Here is a 19326-nt window from a genome sequence, read left to right on the forward strand (position 1 = left end):
GTCTTGTACAAAACAAAGTCATCAGCGATTGGATCATCTCTGACCAATCAATCAAAAACCCAATGACACATTTTCTAAACGGCGCTTTATCCACATGTTCTGGCTCTGGTCCAATCCATCAGTTTCTGGGACCAATCAGAATGGTTAGAAAGTGTTTGCGTTCTAGAAATCGTCGGGGAGGTACTCGGATCCAGACTCATTGCGGAGAAGAAACTAACGTCTGTGGTCGTGGCGTAGCATATGGCCGGAGCAAGGAGTCTGGGTAGTCAGGCAAATACATTGGCTCTTCCCTTTTAAATTTGAACTGGTCTGAAAATACAAGAGAAGTCAAAGCAATATGATGGAGAGATAAACAGTTATTTTCACCTAATGCGGAGCAGTCGGTAGCCCAGCGGTTAGAGCGTTGGACTAGTAACCGAAAGGTTGCTGGATCGAATCCCCGAGCTGACAAGGTAACATTCTGTCATTCTGCCCCTGAACAAGGCAGTTAAACCCACTGTTCCCCTGAACAAGGCAGTTAAACCCACTGTTCCCCTGAACAAGGCAGTTAAACCCACTGTTCCCCTGAACAAGGCAGTTAAACCCACTGTTCCCCTGAACAAGGCAGTTAAACCCACTGTTCCCCTGAACAAGGCAGTTAAACCCACTGTTCCCCTGAACAAGGCAGTTAAACCCACTGTTCCCCTGAACAAGGCAGTTAAACCCACTGTTCCCCTGAACAAGGCAGTTAAACCCACTGTTCCCCTGAACAAGGCAGTTAAACCCACTGTTCCCCTGAACAAGGCAGTTAAACCCACTGTTCCCCTGAACAAGGCAGTTAAACCCACTGTTCCCCTGAACAAGGCAGTTAACCCACTGTTCCCCTGAACAAGGCAGTTAACCCACTGTTCCCCTGAACAAGGCAGTTAACCCACTGTTCCCCTGAACAAGGCAGTTAACCCACTGTTCCCCTGAACAAGGCAGTTAACCCACTGTTCCCTGAACAAGGCAGTTAACCCACTGTTCCCCTGAACAAGGCAGTTAACCCACTGTTCCCCTGAACAAGGCAGTTAACCCACTGTTCCCCTGAACAAGGCAGTTAACCCACTGTTCCCCTGAACAAGGCAGTTAACCCACTGTTCCCCGGTAGACGGTCATTGTAAATTAGAATTTGTTCTTAACTGACTTGCCTAGTTAAATGTTATAACAAAAATAAAGGAAGGACAAGGAAGCCACTTCAGGCTACCTTGAGATTTATGCCAGAAGAGTACACTGATTGTCCACAGGAAGCCACTTCAGGCTACCTTGGGACCTTGATTTTTATGCCAGAAGAGTACACTGAATGTCCACAGGAAGCCACTTCAGGCTACCTTGGGACTTTGATATTTATGCCAGAAGAGTACACTGAATGTCCACAGGAAGCCACTTCAGGCTACCTTGGGACCTTGATATTTATGCCAGAAGAGTACACTGAATGTCCACAGGCACCATATGGCTTTCATTAACAAATAAAAAAAACCTCCTGGCAAAAAAAAAAAATGGAATGGTTAATTGTGCAACAAATTACTTCTCTCATCGCCTCATGTAACCAAAATACTCCTCATCTTCCTCCTCCTCTTCCTCAGAGGTAGCAGTGTGCGTCTGTGTTATGGCAGGCTCTGTGGCCCAAAACTTGGTGTCAGAGGGCAGGAAGGGAGTGGTGGGCTCAGGGGGCTCCCCCAGAGAGCGGTGTTCTGGATCCTTCCTCTCCTCATGTCTACCTAGGGTTACAGACAGCAGGTTGACATCCAGGCAGCTCTCCTCCTCCTCCGGATGTAATCCCCCTGCATTCCCTGTGTCCCTCTCTGAGGAAAGACTGAAGCTCAAGTCCTGTCCCCGTGAGGCACATTGAGCTGGCTCTGTAAGCTGACTGGTTTGTGACGGTCCAGACGGTGGATGGTTGTTTGATAGAGACATTGAGAAGCCGTCAGGTCTGAGCAGAGATTCAGGCTGCTGGTCGCTGGTTATGAAGAGAGGAACGTGAGGGCGGTTGGACTGCGTCTCAGCGGTGGTCTGAGTGTCTGTGGATGTGGCAGTGGGATATGCCAGAGAGCGTGTGCTTAGATAGGGGTGTAGGAACACCTCTGCTCTAGAGGAAGAGGAGGAAGAGAGGGGGTTATGAGAGGTCAGACCAGCAGTGATCCCTCGTGTCTTGTATCCTTGTCCTCCCCCACTGCTTCGCTCTGTCTCTGCCTCGCTTTCTTCCTCACTCTCTGTGTCCTTCCCAGTGCTTCCTGAAGGGGGCGATGGCGGCACTGGAAGCACCGAGGGACATGGTTTCTCATCACAGGGCACTGGGTATAGGCTCTCCTCGTGGTGTTGTATTGAGCTCTGCAGAGGAGAGATAGAGTTCATCTGTGAGGTGAGGAGGTGAGTAGTCAGACACGTACCACAGAATAAGACCATGGCTACCGAAAATGTTTTTAAATATGTAGATTACGTAGATTAAAAAACAAAACAAGTCTTAAATCAACAGAGCGGTGCGCCTCTTTTGACACCATGTGTGAGCCTGTGACTAAGGTCACCTCATGAATACTAAAAGCACCGCTGTGGTCAACACTTCATGATAGAACAAATCAAACAGTGAGCAGATGGGAAACAACCTAGCGTTCATTGGCACATTGTTAGCCTGGACTCCCCCCCTCCACTGTGTGATATGTTAATTCAGCTGTGTGGTTTAAATCAGACCCCCCATTCCCCTGTACGACACATTAATGTAAATTCCGCAGTGGTTTAATGCTGTGTTCAAAACAACTGGGAACTTTGAAAAATACAAGGTCAAATAATGACGTCAGTGATCTTCAGAGACAAAGGTGTAGAAAGAGGCCTGAGTTGGATTACTGTTTTTCCACATTTAGTAGCGTTACAGCCTTATTCTAAAATGTATCACATTAGTTTTTTTTCCCCTCATCAATCTACACACAATACCCCATAATCCGATAAAGAGACTAGGAGAGAAACAAGAGGGCTTTTGTTTGAACCAAGTTGGTTGCAGCAGCCTGGGGCTTCAGCTGTCTGGTAAACACGGTGCCGTTTGTTGGGTGTGTGTGTGTGACTTGCAGCTCTTTCCGGCATTGTGCAGGGCTGTCTTTCTTTTTGTTAGGGTGTAGATCCGCTTTAACAGTGCAGACAGATTGTAGCTTCTATCAACGTAATCGTCTGCATCACTTCCAATCCCCCTGTATATTTTTGTTGTTGTAAACATATCCAGTACCAGTCAAAAGTTTGGACACCTACTCATTCAAGGGTTTTTATTTATTTTTTACTATTTTCTACATTGTAGAATAATAATGAAGACATTGACTGGTACTGTATATATTAAAATATATTTATATTTTCCTTTATTATTTCCCCCTAACTTTACCACTCCTCCTCTAATTGGTGTAAACTAATGGACAACAACACTTAGGCTTCTACTTCCAGTTTATACATTTTACTTGACAAAACGTATTTTACAATAGTTATCATGTGTGTTTTTTTTTTTTTAAATCCCATCCTTCAGCTACCACGAACCCCTCCCATCGATCTCTGAAGTCCATCCAGTTTTATTTCTATTTTTCCAACTGTGCTGTTATGTTTCACAAAAGTTCTGAACTTATATACACGGACAAAGTATACTTTACATTAGTTATCTTGTAGTGTCTAATCCCATCCTTCAGCTGTAGTGTCTAATCCCATCCTTCAGCTGTAGTGTCTAATCCCATCCTTCAGCTGTAGTGTCTAATCCCATCCTTCAGCTGTAGTGTCTAATCCCATCCTTCAGCTGTAGTGTCTAATCCCATCCTTCAGCTGTAGTGTCTAATCCCATCCTTCAGCTGTAGTGTCTAATCCCATCCTTCAGCTGTAGTGTCTAATCCCATCCTTCAGCTGTAGTGTCTAATCCCATCCTTCAGCTCCACACAACCCCTCTCAGAAAATCTCTTCACACCATCACTTTTGTATTTCTACTTGCCATTTTTTTTTCAACAGTGCTATGATGTTCACAAAAGTTTTGAATCTTTCTTATTCTCATAGTTTCTACTGATTGTATATTAAAGATTTTTTTTTTTTAATTGCTAAAAGTATTACTATATTATTTATCAAATCACCCAGTAGTGCTAACTGCTGAGTTAGTTCCAAGTCAATGTTGCACTTCTCCAACCATCCTGGACCTGCGACCAAAAACAATCTACACATGTACAAAATTATTTATTAAAATTTTGTATACTAATTTAAATAGACAAATTCTAAGTTTTGAATCCGCCATTATTTTGCTGCTATTAGTTGATTGTAATTTTGGGTAGAGCAGACATTTCCATGTATTTCTGTAAACTGCATGTGTGACTTAACTCCACCAGTCATACTTATGATATAATTTATAAAGATTATACTTTTTTTTGTAATGTTTTTAATTTTTTAAAATCTATTAGTATATTTGAGTTTAACCACAATATCTGTTTTATTATTTGTTCTGTCTTTTCTGGTGGATTAAACTGAAATTGAAACCAACTTTCTAAGGCTTGTTTTAAATATAGCAATATTTTGGAGATTATTTCATTTTAAAATATCCGAAAGTAATAGTTCGTAATCTGAATAAAGGGAAAAGGCCATTCTTGAACATGGGGTGAGACATTCTTACTAATCTGCTAGAGAACCAGTCTAGATTTAAAATAACGTTTGTACGACTGAAGCTTTTAGTAAGAGGTCTAATCCTTCAATATTTAATCATTTCTGCCCTCCGAATTCATCTTCATTATATAAATAATCCTGTTTAATTTTGTCTGATTTGCCATTTCAGATAAACTTGAATATTTTTTGATGATATCATTTAAAAAAAAAAAAAAACAGGTTGTTAGGTATAGGCAGGGTCAAATCCAGTCAGCTGATGTTCTGAAAGAGCGGCAAAATCTGGACCCATACAAATCAGCCGGGCTAGACAATCTAGACGCTTTCTTCCTAAAATGATCTGCCGAAATTGTTGCAACCCTTATTACTAGCCTGTTCAACCTCTATTTCGTGTCGTCTGAGATTCCTTTTTATTTTACCCCTTTTTCTCCCCAATTTTGTGGTATTCAATTGTTTAGTAGCTACTATCTTGTCTCATCGCTTATAAATTCCAGGCATACAAAATCCTTTTTAAAGTCAGCTATGAATACCAGACCTGGTTTCCCAGATTATTTTTTTTATAGTGTTCTATTGTTTCCAGTATTTATCTTATATTATCTCCATTGTATCATCGATGTAAAAAAAAAAAAATCTGTCTGATTAGGTTGAATAATATCAAACAATACTGTTTTAATTCTATGCGCCATACATTTGACTAGAACACTGACATGTAAGGGGGCCTCCAGTTTTGTTTAAATGGACTGGATCTTTATATTGACCACATGGGTCCTGTTTCAGTAATAATGAAATCAGACCTTGTTGAGTATCTGGTAATCTACCATTTCTATTAAAACTAATAGTTTCGTGCTAATAGTGCTAATCGTGGTCTTCTGACTATATTAAAAAGTGTGGTATACTTCCACTGGTATGCCATCCAACCCTGGAGTTCTCTCAGACATAAAGCCTTTAATTGCGTCAAGAAATTCATCCTTTGTAATTTGGCCTTCACACGAGTCTTTCTGTACAGTTGTTAATTTTACATTAATAGTAGAAAAAAAATCCATACAATTATCTTCGGCTAGTGGACTAAAACAAAAACACGTGCTTAAAGTACTCTGCTTCCCCTTTATAGTTTGGTGAATCATGGGTTATTTTTAGTAGCATTTTCTATGTTGAAGATTAAAAAAAAGTAATTTTGCAGGGCTGTCAATCTCCACTGTCTGAGCCTCCTGTTGACATTTTAGCATGAGCTAATGTTAAGATTTGTGAACGTGACCCAACACTCTTCAGTCAGTTCTACCTTGTTCCAGACCTCTTTTTCTCCCCGATTTCATGGTATCCAATTGGTAGTTACAGTCTTGTCTCATCGCTGCATCTCCTCAAGAGAGGCGAAGGTCGAGAGCCGTGCGTCCTACGAAACACAACCCAGCCAAGCCGCACCGCTTCTTGACACACTGCGTGGTTAACCTGGAAGCCAGCTGCACCAGTGTGTCGGAGGAAACGCTGTGACCAAAGCTGGCGACCAAAGTCAGCGTGCATGCGCCCGGCTCGCCGCAAGGAGTCGCTAGAGCACGATGGGACAAGGACTATGCCAAACCCTCCCCTAACCTGGACCAATTGTGAGCCGCCTCATGGGTCATCCGGGTCTCGGCCAGATGCGTCACAGCCTGGGATCAAACCCGGGTCTGTAGTGACGCCTCTAGCACTGTGATGCAGTGCCTTAGACCGCTACGCCACTCGGGAGGCCAGTCCCAGACCCCTTCTGATCGAGTATTCCAACCATGTCCTGCCTTCTAGGGTGTTTTTCCTAGTTTCTGCATTGCTTTCTCTCTCTCTGGGGTTTTAGGCTGGTATCTGTGAAGCACTTCGTGACAACTGCTGTTGTTAAAAGATATTTATAAAATAGATTTTATTGATTGAAACCAGGGCTAGAATAGATCCATCTGTATCAGTCTATAGCTTACCAGTACTTCTGGAAGGTGTCGTCTCAGACAGATGAATCCAGTGTGGAACAGTAGGGTAGTAGTAAACAGGCCAAACAACACAAGCAAACACAAAACCACTGAGATCGCTGCGTCTGTGGAGAGAGATCGACAGTCAGAACACAAAGACCACATATGTGCTTATGTGCTTGCACACACACACACACAGTGTACCTGCGTTGTACTTGGCAGCTGTGAAGGCACAGTGTGGTTGGCTGTAGGAAGAGTTCTTGTCGCTTCTCTCCTCGCTGTCCCTTATTCTGACGGAGACACAGTACTCTCTGCCTGGAGCCAGGTTATTTAGAATCTTTTCTTTCAGAGACGTCATCTCCTCAGAGTACTTGGACACACAACAGAAACCAATCAAACCAATGCGTCATGCTTGAATACACCGAGTTATTCAGCACTGAAATGAGAACATGGCATGCAATAAGTAAAGCATCTCTGACGATGCAGTGATGATGTCATACTGTGTGTGAATCGGTCACTCAATATCAAAATGACCCATGTAGCTCCAACCCTTAGGCATGTTTTAGATTTTCAAGAGGTTTGGCTCTTCCTGTCCTCACCTTAGCTCCATGCCTGCTGCTTCTGATGCTTAAACTGTAGCTGAAACTGTCGTAGACATCCCACAAGCCGTCCACAGGAGGCCTCAGGTTCACACACAGAGTGCTGTCGCAGGCCTTAACACTCACCACGGGCGGGTCCAGGAGGGCTACAGGACACACAGAGGGACAAACAGCACTTAGTGGCTGCTGTTCAACCAAGCAGTTTAAAAGTCTCTCCAGAAAGGGGAGAACATGTTTTTGTTAAATGAAGAACGTGTCAGCCTACTAGTTGTTCTGCTAGCGCTCCTGAACACAACTCCAAAGTATTATAACATTAACCCTACAAACTCCATTCCCGGCCCCTCCTTCCCCCACAACCCTGATAAGCACCGGCCTGCTCTCCTTTTCGGCGTGACTGAGGAAACGCTGACACTCACTGCCATCGATGGGTTTAAAGCCGATTTGGTTGCCCGGGGGTGAGACTTCGTTCCCAGACACAGCGAACACCCGGTTGTAGTAGGTTTGACTGCGGCTTGAGAATGCTTTAGTCAGGTTACACACCAGAGGGGACTCCACGTGCTCACAGCCAGCCACCACCTCCCAAGACTGGCCACCCCTAATTTAAATGAGGGGGGAAAAAAGAGAGAGGTAATGATAGACAGACAGAGAAGTTCAAGTCTAGCTTATTTGTTTGCTAGTTGGCCTAACATTACACTGTACCGTAATTTCCAGACTATAAGCCACTACTTTATTCCCACACTTTGAACCTCGCGTTTTATACAATGACGCGGCTAATTTATGGATTTTTCCCCCGCTTTCACAAGATTCATGCCGCCCAAAAAACTGAGCACCGTCACATAATGTGACGTAAATCGAGCGCGCTCAAACTTCCCATCATTCTGATTACGGTAGTCATTTTGTCACCCTCATCATGGCAAAGACACGGAGAAATGCATATGATGCAGCTTTCCAAGTTGAAGGCGATCGATCTGGCTGTTGGAAAAGGAAATTGAGCTGCTGACAGCGTGGAGCATTGTCAACAAAATCCACTATCATCAACGGGTTTGGAAAGGATGGACTGCTGCGTGTTGAAGAGGGCAGCGATCCAACATCGGATGAAGCAATTCTGAGGCTATTCAACTCCGACACCGAAGGAGATGACTTCAGTGGTTTCAGTGCACAGGAGGAGGAAGATAGTGACCAATGACTTTCTTGGTAGGCTACTGTTTACTGCTATTTAAAAAAAAAATAATTGTTACAAGCCGTGTTTCGTTTAAAAGCCTATACATTTTTGTTACAAGCCGCGTTTCGTTTAAAGGCTGTGTAAAGTTCATTTGTTTCAATGTACCGGTAGGCACCTGCGGCTTATAGACATGTGCGGCTTATTTATGTACAAAATACATATATTTTTTAAATTCAGTGTGTGCGGCTTATATTCAGATGCGCTTGATAGTCCAGCAATTACGGTAGTTAGTATGGTGTGTGTATCATTGAGCTAAAATACAAGAAGACACTCCCAAGTCATGTTCTGACAAGTCTATCTTCACCTGGGTATATGATATAGTTCGGTTCTAATTCTCATTATGAAAGCTTAACCAAGTTTATTCTTCCCAGAGGGTCAATACAACTGCATTCAGACAAAACATGTTTCCACCAACACCACTAGTATATATACACTCCAATTTAGGCACAACTCCTTCTCTCTAATCCTTACATCTATTATGGTTTGACGGGAAGACGAAGTAATAGGGCAATAAAGCATCATTTCTCCCTTTAAGGGGACCTGACCTGACCTCAACCCCCCATTTTCCTAACCCACAGATCACCATCCGTATCCCCTATAGCAATCCTGTGACTTCCTCCCGTCCACCCAACACATTCCGAAGCCATCTGGCTCCTACAGATAACCATTAACTTCTGATGTAAAACAAAAACCAGTCGCTATCACTCCTTAAATAAGATACTGAGTTTAACAATGTTCCAAGTTTAACCCAGAATCAAACAATATGTTGTGATTACAGTACTGAATCATTCAAAGAGCAAACACATCAAGGAAAAGCAGTTTGGCCTATTTAACTGAGAGGATCAAAGAGCGAGAGAGATACTCATACTGAATGACACACCTACATCATACCTGCTAGAGAAAATCATCACGCGGTAGTACACGTTCCTGGGGGACCCCGAGCCTGGGTCCCACCTCAGCTGGTGGACAAAATGTCTGGAGGAGAGAGTCACATTGACTGGAGCAGGCAAATCACACATAGCTGAGAAAGAGAAGAAGAGGAAGATACATTTTATTTAGTGTGTCGTTTGGGTCCTGGATGCTGATTGGCTGAAAACCTGTGGTATATCAGACCGTATACCACAACATACTATGACACAAAAATCACTTGTTTTACTGCTCTAATTACATTGGTCTTTAATAATAGCAGTAATGCATCTCGGGGGGGGGGGGGGGGGGAATATATGGCCAATATACCACAGCTAAGAGTTTTATCCAGGCACTCCACTTCGTGTCGTGTGTAAGAACAGTCCTTAGCCGTGCTATATTGGCCAAATACCGCACCCCTTCGGGCCATATTGCTTAAATATACCACACCCACTCAGGCCTTATTGATAAAAGCAACTTGAAGTACAGGCCCCTACACCCACACCATTTTGTTGTTGGGGTACGGCCACACCATTCAAACACAGGAAAGATTATTTAGTTTTCCATCCCCCAAAAAATGCTATTTCACTCATAATGTAATTAATTATAGGTCATTATTTCAAAGAAATCACACTGGACAGTCATTTTAGGTATTACCCCTCGGAAATACAGTAATGATGACTACAATTATGAAGCCGTAACGTTACTGAGGAAAATATATAATTGTACAAGATGCAGAGGGACGACAAGCTATTCAAAAATGTCTCACCTGAATGTGCCTGTAGTAACCAGGTAACCATCCATATCACTGGAGACATGACACCACTGCCACAACACTCGGTGTGTCATGTCAATCAAGCTGACTCGTACATCCTCCACCTGGACTCCACTGTGCAGCAGCTCTCATGTCCATCCTCTTCTAGCTGAAAAGGACAGGCGGGCTTTCATTGTCTCTTTGGGTGTGGTGTTTGTGCACTTGGTTTCAAAGGGATCGGGCGATCGAGTTGCGTCTGGGGTTCATAATTCACAACTCAAACCAACATTGTGCTGGAATTTTGGAAAGATAAAAGGAAAAACAGACTAACTTGGTAAGCTACATTAGGCTATTGCAACCGGGGCGGTGTCAGAATGCGTTTCTTTTCCTTAACTCTTTTTTTTTTTACAGAAATCTGCTGCTTTGTTGTAATGGAAATGGGAACTTTTGTAGCATAACTAGTTGATATCACAAATTCTCGTTTCAGGTGGCCAACTAGCAGAGGTGGATACTTGAGTAAAAGTAGAGTACCTCAATAGAAAATGACTCGAGTAAAATTCACCCAGTAAAATACTACTTGAGTAAAAGTCTAAATGTATTTGACTTTAAATATACTTCAGTATCAGAAGTAGAAATATTTTAAAATTGCATATATTAAGCAAACCAGACCGCATACATGTATAGTTTTTATTTACGGATCGTCAGGGGAACACGCCGACACCCAGACATAATTTACAAACTGAATCATTTGTATTTAGTGAGTCCGCAGATCAGAGGCGGGAGGACCAGGGATGTTCTCTTCATTGGCTGTCCTGGCTAAGCATTCAAAATGTAACATGTACTTTTGGGTTGTCAGGGTTAAAATGTACGGAGTAAAAAAAAGTACATCATTTTCTTTAGGAATGTAGTGAAGTAAAAGTTGTCAAAAAAAAAAAATTGGTAAAGCAGATAAGTAGTTTTATGGGGATAACGTTAAGTGGTACTTAGTCTTTTTTACACCCCTGCCAACTAGCTACATCAACATTACCAAACTAAACGTGCAGAGAGATAGTAAGAAGAAAACACGATAACCGCTAGTAAAACAACAGTTAGCTGTCGGTTCCACTAATACCACGAGTCCGTTAGCTTCTCGCTAACAAAGCCTAGGCCAAACAGTGGATATCCTTTGATAACGCCAAGCATAATGCAATTACAATAAAACATAGCTACCGTTATGAGATGACATTTCTGCCTGGTTGGCAACAGAAAGTCGAACAAGAAGAGCCAGTCCTCTGCCACAATTGGGGTGCTTTCCGTAACTGCTGCCTTGCCAGCTTGTAGAAATACAAAAAGGTTTTTGCCGCGTTCAAATCAACTGGGAACTCGGAAATCTCCGATTTACAGGCGTTAAAAAACGAGGTACGGTTGGGAAAATCATTTCGAACCGTCATCCAACTCGGAATTCCAAATCGGGAACTCGGGCCTCTTTCTAGAGATCAGATTTTCTCACATGAAGATCATCGACCTCGTATTTGTCCGAGTTCCCAGTTGTTTTGAACGCGGCATAACAACGCTGCTGCTGGAAATGACGACAATGTTGAGCAACCATCCACAGATCTTTATAAGAACGGATTGGCTTTTCCTGGGGGACATTGTTTCACACTAAGCATTTCTTTTTTTTAAGAGAGCAGTGTACTTTAACATGACATACAAGTCTCGACGTATCAAGGAATTTCCCACATAATAACTTTTAGAAACAATAGCCTAAAAAACACACATTCTACACAAAAACCGGGTCACGATTTGATCATTGAGCTCTAATTCTTCTTTCATAAAATTGCACGTACATTACAATGAATGAAACGGACACATCAGTGGTATTCAAAGTCGGGCTGGAGGAACTGCATTAATGTCACCAAATAACAAAAAAAAAATACAAATGAATAGTACATGCTATAGTATTTGACAATATACAAACGTTTTTGAGAAAGATAATTTCAAAAATTAAGTGTATCTGAATGAACAGAATCCTGATAACACGTAGAGACATTTTAAGGCTGTCATCCGTTTTGGGGTGAGGATCGGGAAAGTGTGAATACCTTTGTTTTACACACATTCTCAACAGAAGACAATATTTGGGAAGGAATGGACGTGATAGAAGGCATATCCAACCAAGTGGAATAGCTGTGCAATTATCGGCTAAAACACTTACACTGTAGGCCTACACGGCACGCATGTGTAGCAGTGCGATGTTGTTCCCCTAGATTATGCACCAAGTTGCACACAAGGACCAATTCAAATAGGCCAGGTCTAGAGGGGATGTTAATAATTTGATAATACATTTTGTATATTTTGGTTTGGCCCGTCGCGGGTTATCTGTATTTCCATACCCCCTTATTGTTCTCCTTTGCCTGACCTTCGGCTAGCAAGGTGCCTGAGAGCTATGACTGTGCCAAGGGTTAACATAATGTGTGTTGTCTCTTCATGTGCAGGTGTCTGAGAGCTAGGACTGCGCCAAGGGTTAACACAATGTGTGTTGTCTCTTCATGTGCAGGGCAAATCAAAATAATTCAACTAGCAGACCTTCAGTTGTGGCAGCGTCCTAATTAAAAGTACACAACGCAGAATGAACCACGCTACGCACGCACGCATCAATGTCCCATATAGCCTGAGAAGTCTTCTTCTTCCTCTTCCTCTGTCTCATTGTGAGACTGCACAGTGCCAGTGTGCGTTACCAGGCAGTCAGAGTATGTCTTTGTACAGCTGACAGCATGTCTATCTGAATATTCAAAGTATTTGTGTGTGCAGTCTGCCCGTGACGGTGTCAGTACTAGGCCTGTATCTTCCTGTATCTCACCCTGTGATCCCATGCTGTCCAGTCCTAATGTCCTCTGTAAGGAGTCTATGGGAAGTAGAGGCTTCTGCTCCTGTTTGGAACAGCCTAATAAAACATCTGTCTCATGCTCCTCCTCCTCCTCCCTCTTTAAAGCCCCCAGAGTCACAGAGAACAGATTGACGTTACCAGAGGTCTCCTCCCTCATCTCTTTCTCCACCTCCCTCATCTCTTTCTCCTCCTCTCCACCCAACCCTACAAGTCCCAGAGGTCTGGGTTGATCTCCGTCTAGGCTGGAAATGACCTTCGTTAGTTCACCTTTGACCTCGCTCTGACCCTGACCTCCAAGCACCACCACACCCACAGGAACTTCCTCTTCCTCCTCAGCTGCTGTCTCAAAACTCAACCCCCCAGAATGCCCTGCTACGTTAAGAAGGGCAACATTAGCCCCTGATGCTTCCTGGGACTGTATGGTGCTGGAGCTGCTATCAAAGGAGAGCCCCGCATCGCGGTCCATGTAGACCGTGCCGTTTCCCCCCTCCTTCTCTTCATCCTCCTCCTCCTCCTCTTCCTCCCCTGCTCGGTTTGAGTTCTCTCTGTTGTGGTGTGCTTTTGTTGTGAGGGCCTTCCCTTGTTGCTCTGGCTCAGAGGATATGGAGACCAGGTCAGGAACTGTTCTCTCTGGGGTGACTAGGTAGCCCTCAACCAGGTCAGTCTGCAAGGGGAGAGGGAGAAGAGAGAGGCTATGTTAGACACAGAGAAAAGCACAGTGATGTCACTGCCTGAAGCTGATTTAACTTTATGTGGACAACAGGGCATGAAAGAGTTAAAGTTAATGTTATTTGCCTTTTGCAGGAATTTACTTTGGCTTTGCATTTCTTAAGCTCTTCAAACTCACATCCAGGACCAACAAATCAACAATGGCAAAGCCAAACAAATAATATCATAGACAAACAGTGAGAGAGTTGTGAGAAATGGGTTTGACAATGTAAACATATGTTTCCCATGCCACTAAAGCCCTTTTAAATTGAATTGAAACAAAGGAGTGAGAGTGTAGGGTGTGGTTAGCTACAAGATAGAGCCATTTCTCACCAGTGATCTAGGCAGGTGGGTCTTCAACTTGCACAAGAACCCCGTGTAGAACAAGACAAACATGAGAACCATCAGGCCTGCCCCACTCACAATGAGGAGAACCGACACCCCAGCTACAACAGCAGGGACTGGGGGGGGGGGACAAGTCATGGTTATACTCCAATCCAAGGTGCACTGAATGAACAGAATAATCCTGATAACATAAAGAGTTCCATGCAATATTTAAAATAGTAACACAATGCCAACACATGACCTAATATCTGGCATGGTAAAAAGTGAGGATGAAGCATTGACTAACATAACTATAGACAATATTCACCTCTGTTAGCCTCCACAATACTGGTGTGTGCACACTTCCACTCAGAAAGCTGTGTTTTTTGGTTGGTGGTGATCATCGTATGCACCCTCACACAGTACTCTGCGCCCACCTTCAAGTTCTCCAGCATATAACTTAAATGAGTTGTACGGGTCTCTTTGATCTGAAAATGAATATGATCGAAGAGTATTCATTTTTTGATTAAATGGTCCTCATTCTCATTAAATGGACATCATTTAAAAAAATTATAACAATAATATGTATAGAATTTGACACTACAATGAAGACAGGGAAAGGAGAGGCAGGAAAACCAGGGAAATGAGAGGCAGGAAAGGATAGGCATTGTTGTTTTTACCCGAGTCTCTCCTGCTCTCTTCCAGTCGATCTGAAAGGATACGGTGCTCCCATAGACATTTTGAATGGTTTCCATCTCAGGCAGTGTGATGTTGATTACCAGACAATTGCCACATCCATCCAAAGACAATGTCGGAGGACCAATAACAGCTGTGGAAGATATGATACTGTAGCATCATTTCACAATTAAATATGTAATTTTTTACAACAACATATTATATTACATACTATAACAGACACATTGACACACAAATACATGCCTAGATTGTGTTATGTGATGTCAAAGAATGGCCCTCACACAAACACCTGGTTAAAATCCCTAGCAGAAGTATAGTCATCCACCTATTAGCAAGACAGAATGACCAGCAGACGTACTCTGTGTGTAGGGGGTGAAGGTGATCACGGTCAGGGGCGACTCTAAGAGCTCGTGGGAAGCCTGAACACACAATCTGTATTCTTCTTTGGGGTACTTCAGATCCAGCTTCTGATTTGTCATGTTGGTTTGATGCTGTAGCTGTAGGGTCATGTTGTTTTCTCTGTTAGGATAGAAACGAGGAGGTACATTTTTAATGTAGCGAATAAAATTACAAAGTAGACCCAGTTAAATTACTTCATTGACAAAATACAGTGAGTTCATTTTGGATTCCAAATCATTATGATTTTGAATCAATGTGGCCTTCAGACCTCAACAAGATATATTCTATCTCAGAGTGGTGTTGTGTAACCACATTTCCAAACAGAAAGTAGTATTTCCTGTTCCATAATGGCTTACGAGTATTTATCCATGTATCTTGATGATTTATCCACATTGGAAATGTATCTTGATGATTTATCCACATTGGAAATGTATCTTGATGATTTATCCACATTGGAAATGTATCTTGATGATTTATCCACATTGGAAATGTATCTTGATGATTTATCCACATTGGAAATGTATCTTGATGATTTATCCACATTGGAAATGTATCTTGATGATTTATCCACATTGGAAATGTATCTTGATGATTTATCCACATTGGAAATGTATCTTGATGATTTATCCACATTGGAAATGTATCTTGATGATTTATCCATATTGGAAATGTATCTGATGATTTATCCATATGTACATTAGATGATGCCCACATTGATCATGTCCAGGGTTAATACATATCTGGGTATCTGGATTGACGAAAAAGCTATCTTTCTAAAAAAGCAAATTGCTGAGTTAGTTAAGAGGTCTTTAGGAATAGGGAATGTCTTTCGTTAAATAGCAGAAAACAAATCATTCAGTCTACATTCATTCCGATTTTAGACTACGGCGATATCCTCTATATCAGTTTTTCCCAAACTGGGGAACACGCAATGCCGTCGGGGGCACGCCAAATGAAAATGTGGTTCACAGACCAAAAATATTATAATCAAACAGCACATTTTATATTTTTCCAACGGAGCTATACATTTGGGTGAGTTTTTTTTCCCCCTCACCTGAGTAGCCTTGTTTCACTGCCAAAAATAAGATAAACCATCTGGCGAAATAACAACACAATGTCAAATACAGGTAGCCATGTCAAATTATTAACATCCAATCACATTAACCGTTACTCATCCAATCACATTAACCGTTACTCATCCAATCACATGAATCGTTACTCATCCAATCACATTAACCGTTACTCATCCAATCACATTAACCGTTACTCTCTCGATCGAAACCTTCACTCTTACGCAGACATTTAGAAACGAAACATGACAATGTGAAAAATAAGCCACAGGAGTTTTTTGAGCGAGAATTAAGATGACTCGAGTAGTAAGACATGTATAAAAGCAACAGACACCATTAATAAGAAGGGGCTAGAAGTGTCTTATATGGTGAGCTACCGAGTGGCTAGGACAGGCAAGCCCCATACTATTGTGGAGGACTTCATTCTTCCTGCTGCCGCGGATATGGGCTGGGACAATGCTGGGGGGAAAAGACCCAAAAAACTATACAGACAATGCCTTCATCAAACGAACACTGTTTCACGACGCATCAGTGACATGGCAGGAGATGTTTTGAAACAAATACTGCTTCACACACAAGCCAGTGAATTCTATGCGTTACAGCTGGATGAGTCAACAGACGTGGCGGGCCTGGCACAGCTCCTGGTGAGTGTCCGTTATGCTTATGGGGGGGGGGGGTCAATTAAGGAAGACATCCTCTTCTGCAAACCACTGGAAACCAGGACAACAGGAGAGGATATTTGTAAAGTACTGGACAGATTTGTGACATCAAATGGACTTTGGTGGTCAAGATGTGATGGGATCTGTACTGATGGAGCAAAAGCCATGACAGGGAGACATTATCCTTATTATTACTACACCAAACGTCTGACACACGTTACAACCCAGTCATATCAAGTGTCATGGGAATCAGATCACCATCATTTGTCTAAAGTCCATAAACCTTAACCACAATGCAGTAGTAGAATTATCCAATATGATAAACACAAACACAATCATGATGATGGGTGATACTACTATCTAGAATTTAATATGGGGGAAGGGGGGGGGGTGTAGGTGACAACCTGTGTAAGATCTTGTACATGGTCCCGGGTGGTGTGCCTGGCCCAGGGATCCAGCGGAGAACATGGTGGAAGTTGAGAGAATCGATGGTAACATTGACCGGAGCAGGGAGGGTACACAGGGCTAGGATGGCAAAAGGGGATACAGAGAGGGACTGTATCGTTAAACTCGTAAATGAAGATAACATACAGTACAAGACACTATACTGCCCACAGACACAGACTGTTTGTGGGTGTATGTCTGAGAGCAACTGAGAGCAACTAGAGACTTCAGTATCTTATCCCAGCCAAGGTACAGTAAATCAATGACTTGCTACCTAGCCGCCAGTAACCCCACCATGTTATGTAATCAACTGCCAATGGTCCCTTTCTTAATTTGACTATGACAGTTTATTACAAATCAGTCTGACAGTATTTCAGTCTGAAAGACAGTATGGTTTGAAGTGACTGAAATGCATCAGAAAGGTACTGAGAAGTTCAGGAGACCATCAGGCAATAACGTTGTGTGATCTTCTGTGTTGAAAATAACATCATCATTGACAATGTTCTTTCCCCCTCAGTCTGATTTAGAGCCTGGTCTTGTCCGCGCCATTCTAATGGCTTGTGGGCATAGTAGCTGGAAACAAGTGTTCCTGAGTCGTGTCTTTCAGTGAAGGCATCACAACGCTTAAAACGTTAAAAAGAGAGCCACATTTATAGGAAGAAAACAGAAACCGGTCTGTTAATTACAACCGCATCTAGAATCTGCCCCAAATTTTGTCTTGCAACTGCATTTTCAACTTGACCCCTAGTTTGGGAAACTCAGCACTGTTTAGCAGTAAACATGCACAGCGGTAAACACTGCTACGTTGAACCTGTTCAGAAACCCATAATAGCAGTGGACAACTTACCATAAAAACACTGCAACATCAAGTAAATAGTTAGAAGGAAATATTTCATATCTTGTTATTCCTAAAACCTTTAAAAAAATGATCGAGAGGACTGGTCCATTGTTGGTCAATGTTCTGAAAAACAAAAGATATTGAATACAGAAGTGAAAATGAAATTCTCACTCACACAAAAGGAAAGGTACAGCAGTACTGTGAGGTTTGTGTGGCGTCTATTGCTATAACGATCAGGTTGTATGATCTAACGTTGGGACAGGTGAACAACACTTGACTCAATCTATGCTTACTTTAGGTTACTGTTATGTGTTTATATACATATGTTGTGTACAACCAGTATGCAACTCTTGAAATGATAAAACACAACAAACAATTTTAATGAATAAAATAAAATATAGAGATTTGTGTCGTCTTCCAAGTCTACAGTGTTTCTAATAATGACTTCGCGTGTAAAGGGGTAAAGTTACGCTTGTCCTACACGTTTCTTGATCCGAACTAAATGCTGGCATTAATAAATAATTGTACCTGAAGATATGCCTTCCTTGATGAATCCCTTTCAAAGAACGTGATATTTCCCGCCGTGGGTAAAAGCAGAAGAGAAAATAGACATGTAAACACATAAACAGTCTGACCGTGCTGTGAATACTAGTAATTCTTCCGGTCACTTGTGTTTTCCAAACGTCACTCGTTTTTGTGAAATCACATGATAACCAGGTCGAACGCCCCCAAAAGGCAATGGGGCAAATATTTCTTTAACTAAACCAAGATAGACCAGGGCCTGCCATTTGCAATGGGAACAAATGAGTCATATTGAGATGAGATCCTATTCGCCCGTTCTAGCAGATATCTGCATATTCATGTTAGGGAAGCCTACTCGGTGAAGTGCGCGTGTGCAATAACTAAATTCGTCTTTGCGTTCCTTCTAAACAATGCATTTTTTTACAACTTTGGCAAATGTTAAAGTCTACAAAACGTAGTCCACTCTGTTTACAACAGATTCTAGTTTTGGGAACAGAAAACTGTATTGAGATAAAAATGTTTAATCGATGAGAAAATGGCCAAAATCCATCTCTTGCGTCTTCTACCACTGCCAGCCACTGGGCTTCCTCTCACTACCATATTTGGTAGGGAGTTTAAACGCCAAGCGGATGCTTTACATTTATACATCTGGTGAAATATCTGTCTCATTGTTCTATTTGTGGAATGGACTTCTTCTATGGTATATTGACGATCGCACAATTAAATGTGCATCCGGCAACCTGCTGTGCGGGATGGAAACAGGATTCC

At 42.3% G+C, this 19326-nt stretch overlaps 1 protein-coding gene across 1 annotated transcript; it reads right to left on the bottom strand.

Annotated features, from left to right (window-relative positions):
* Nucleotides 1–1229: 1229 nt before the first annotated feature.
* Nucleotides 1230–18708, bottom strand: LOC139386194 (uncharacterized). The gene is made up of 15 exons (XM_071131669.1): nt 18565–18708; nt 18046–18159; nt 17159–17279; nt 14985–15145; nt 14611–14759; nt 14259–14418; nt 13940–14067; nt 12678–13562; nt 10051–10060; nt 9267–9396; nt 7570–7748; nt 7154–7299; nt 6759–6924; nt 6567–6679; nt 1230–2349 (listed from the first exon to the last, which is right to left on the bottom strand). Exons 2-15 carry the CDS (start codon nt 18092–18094, stop codon nt 1552–1554), a joined length of 3195 nt encoding a protein of 1064 aa, XP_070987770.1. The 5' UTR covers nt 18095–18159; nt 18565–18708; the 3' UTR covers nt 1230–1551.
* Nucleotides 18709–19326: the final 618 nt, after the last annotated feature.

This window comes from Oncorhynchus clarkii, chromosome 3 (assembly GCF_045791955.1).
Source record: "Oncorhynchus clarkii lewisi isolate Uvic-CL-2024 chromosome 3, UVic_Ocla_1.0, whole genome shotgun sequence".
NCBI classification, from domain to species: domain Eukaryota; kingdom Metazoa; phylum Chordata; class Actinopteri; order Salmoniformes; family Salmonidae; genus Oncorhynchus; species Oncorhynchus clarkii.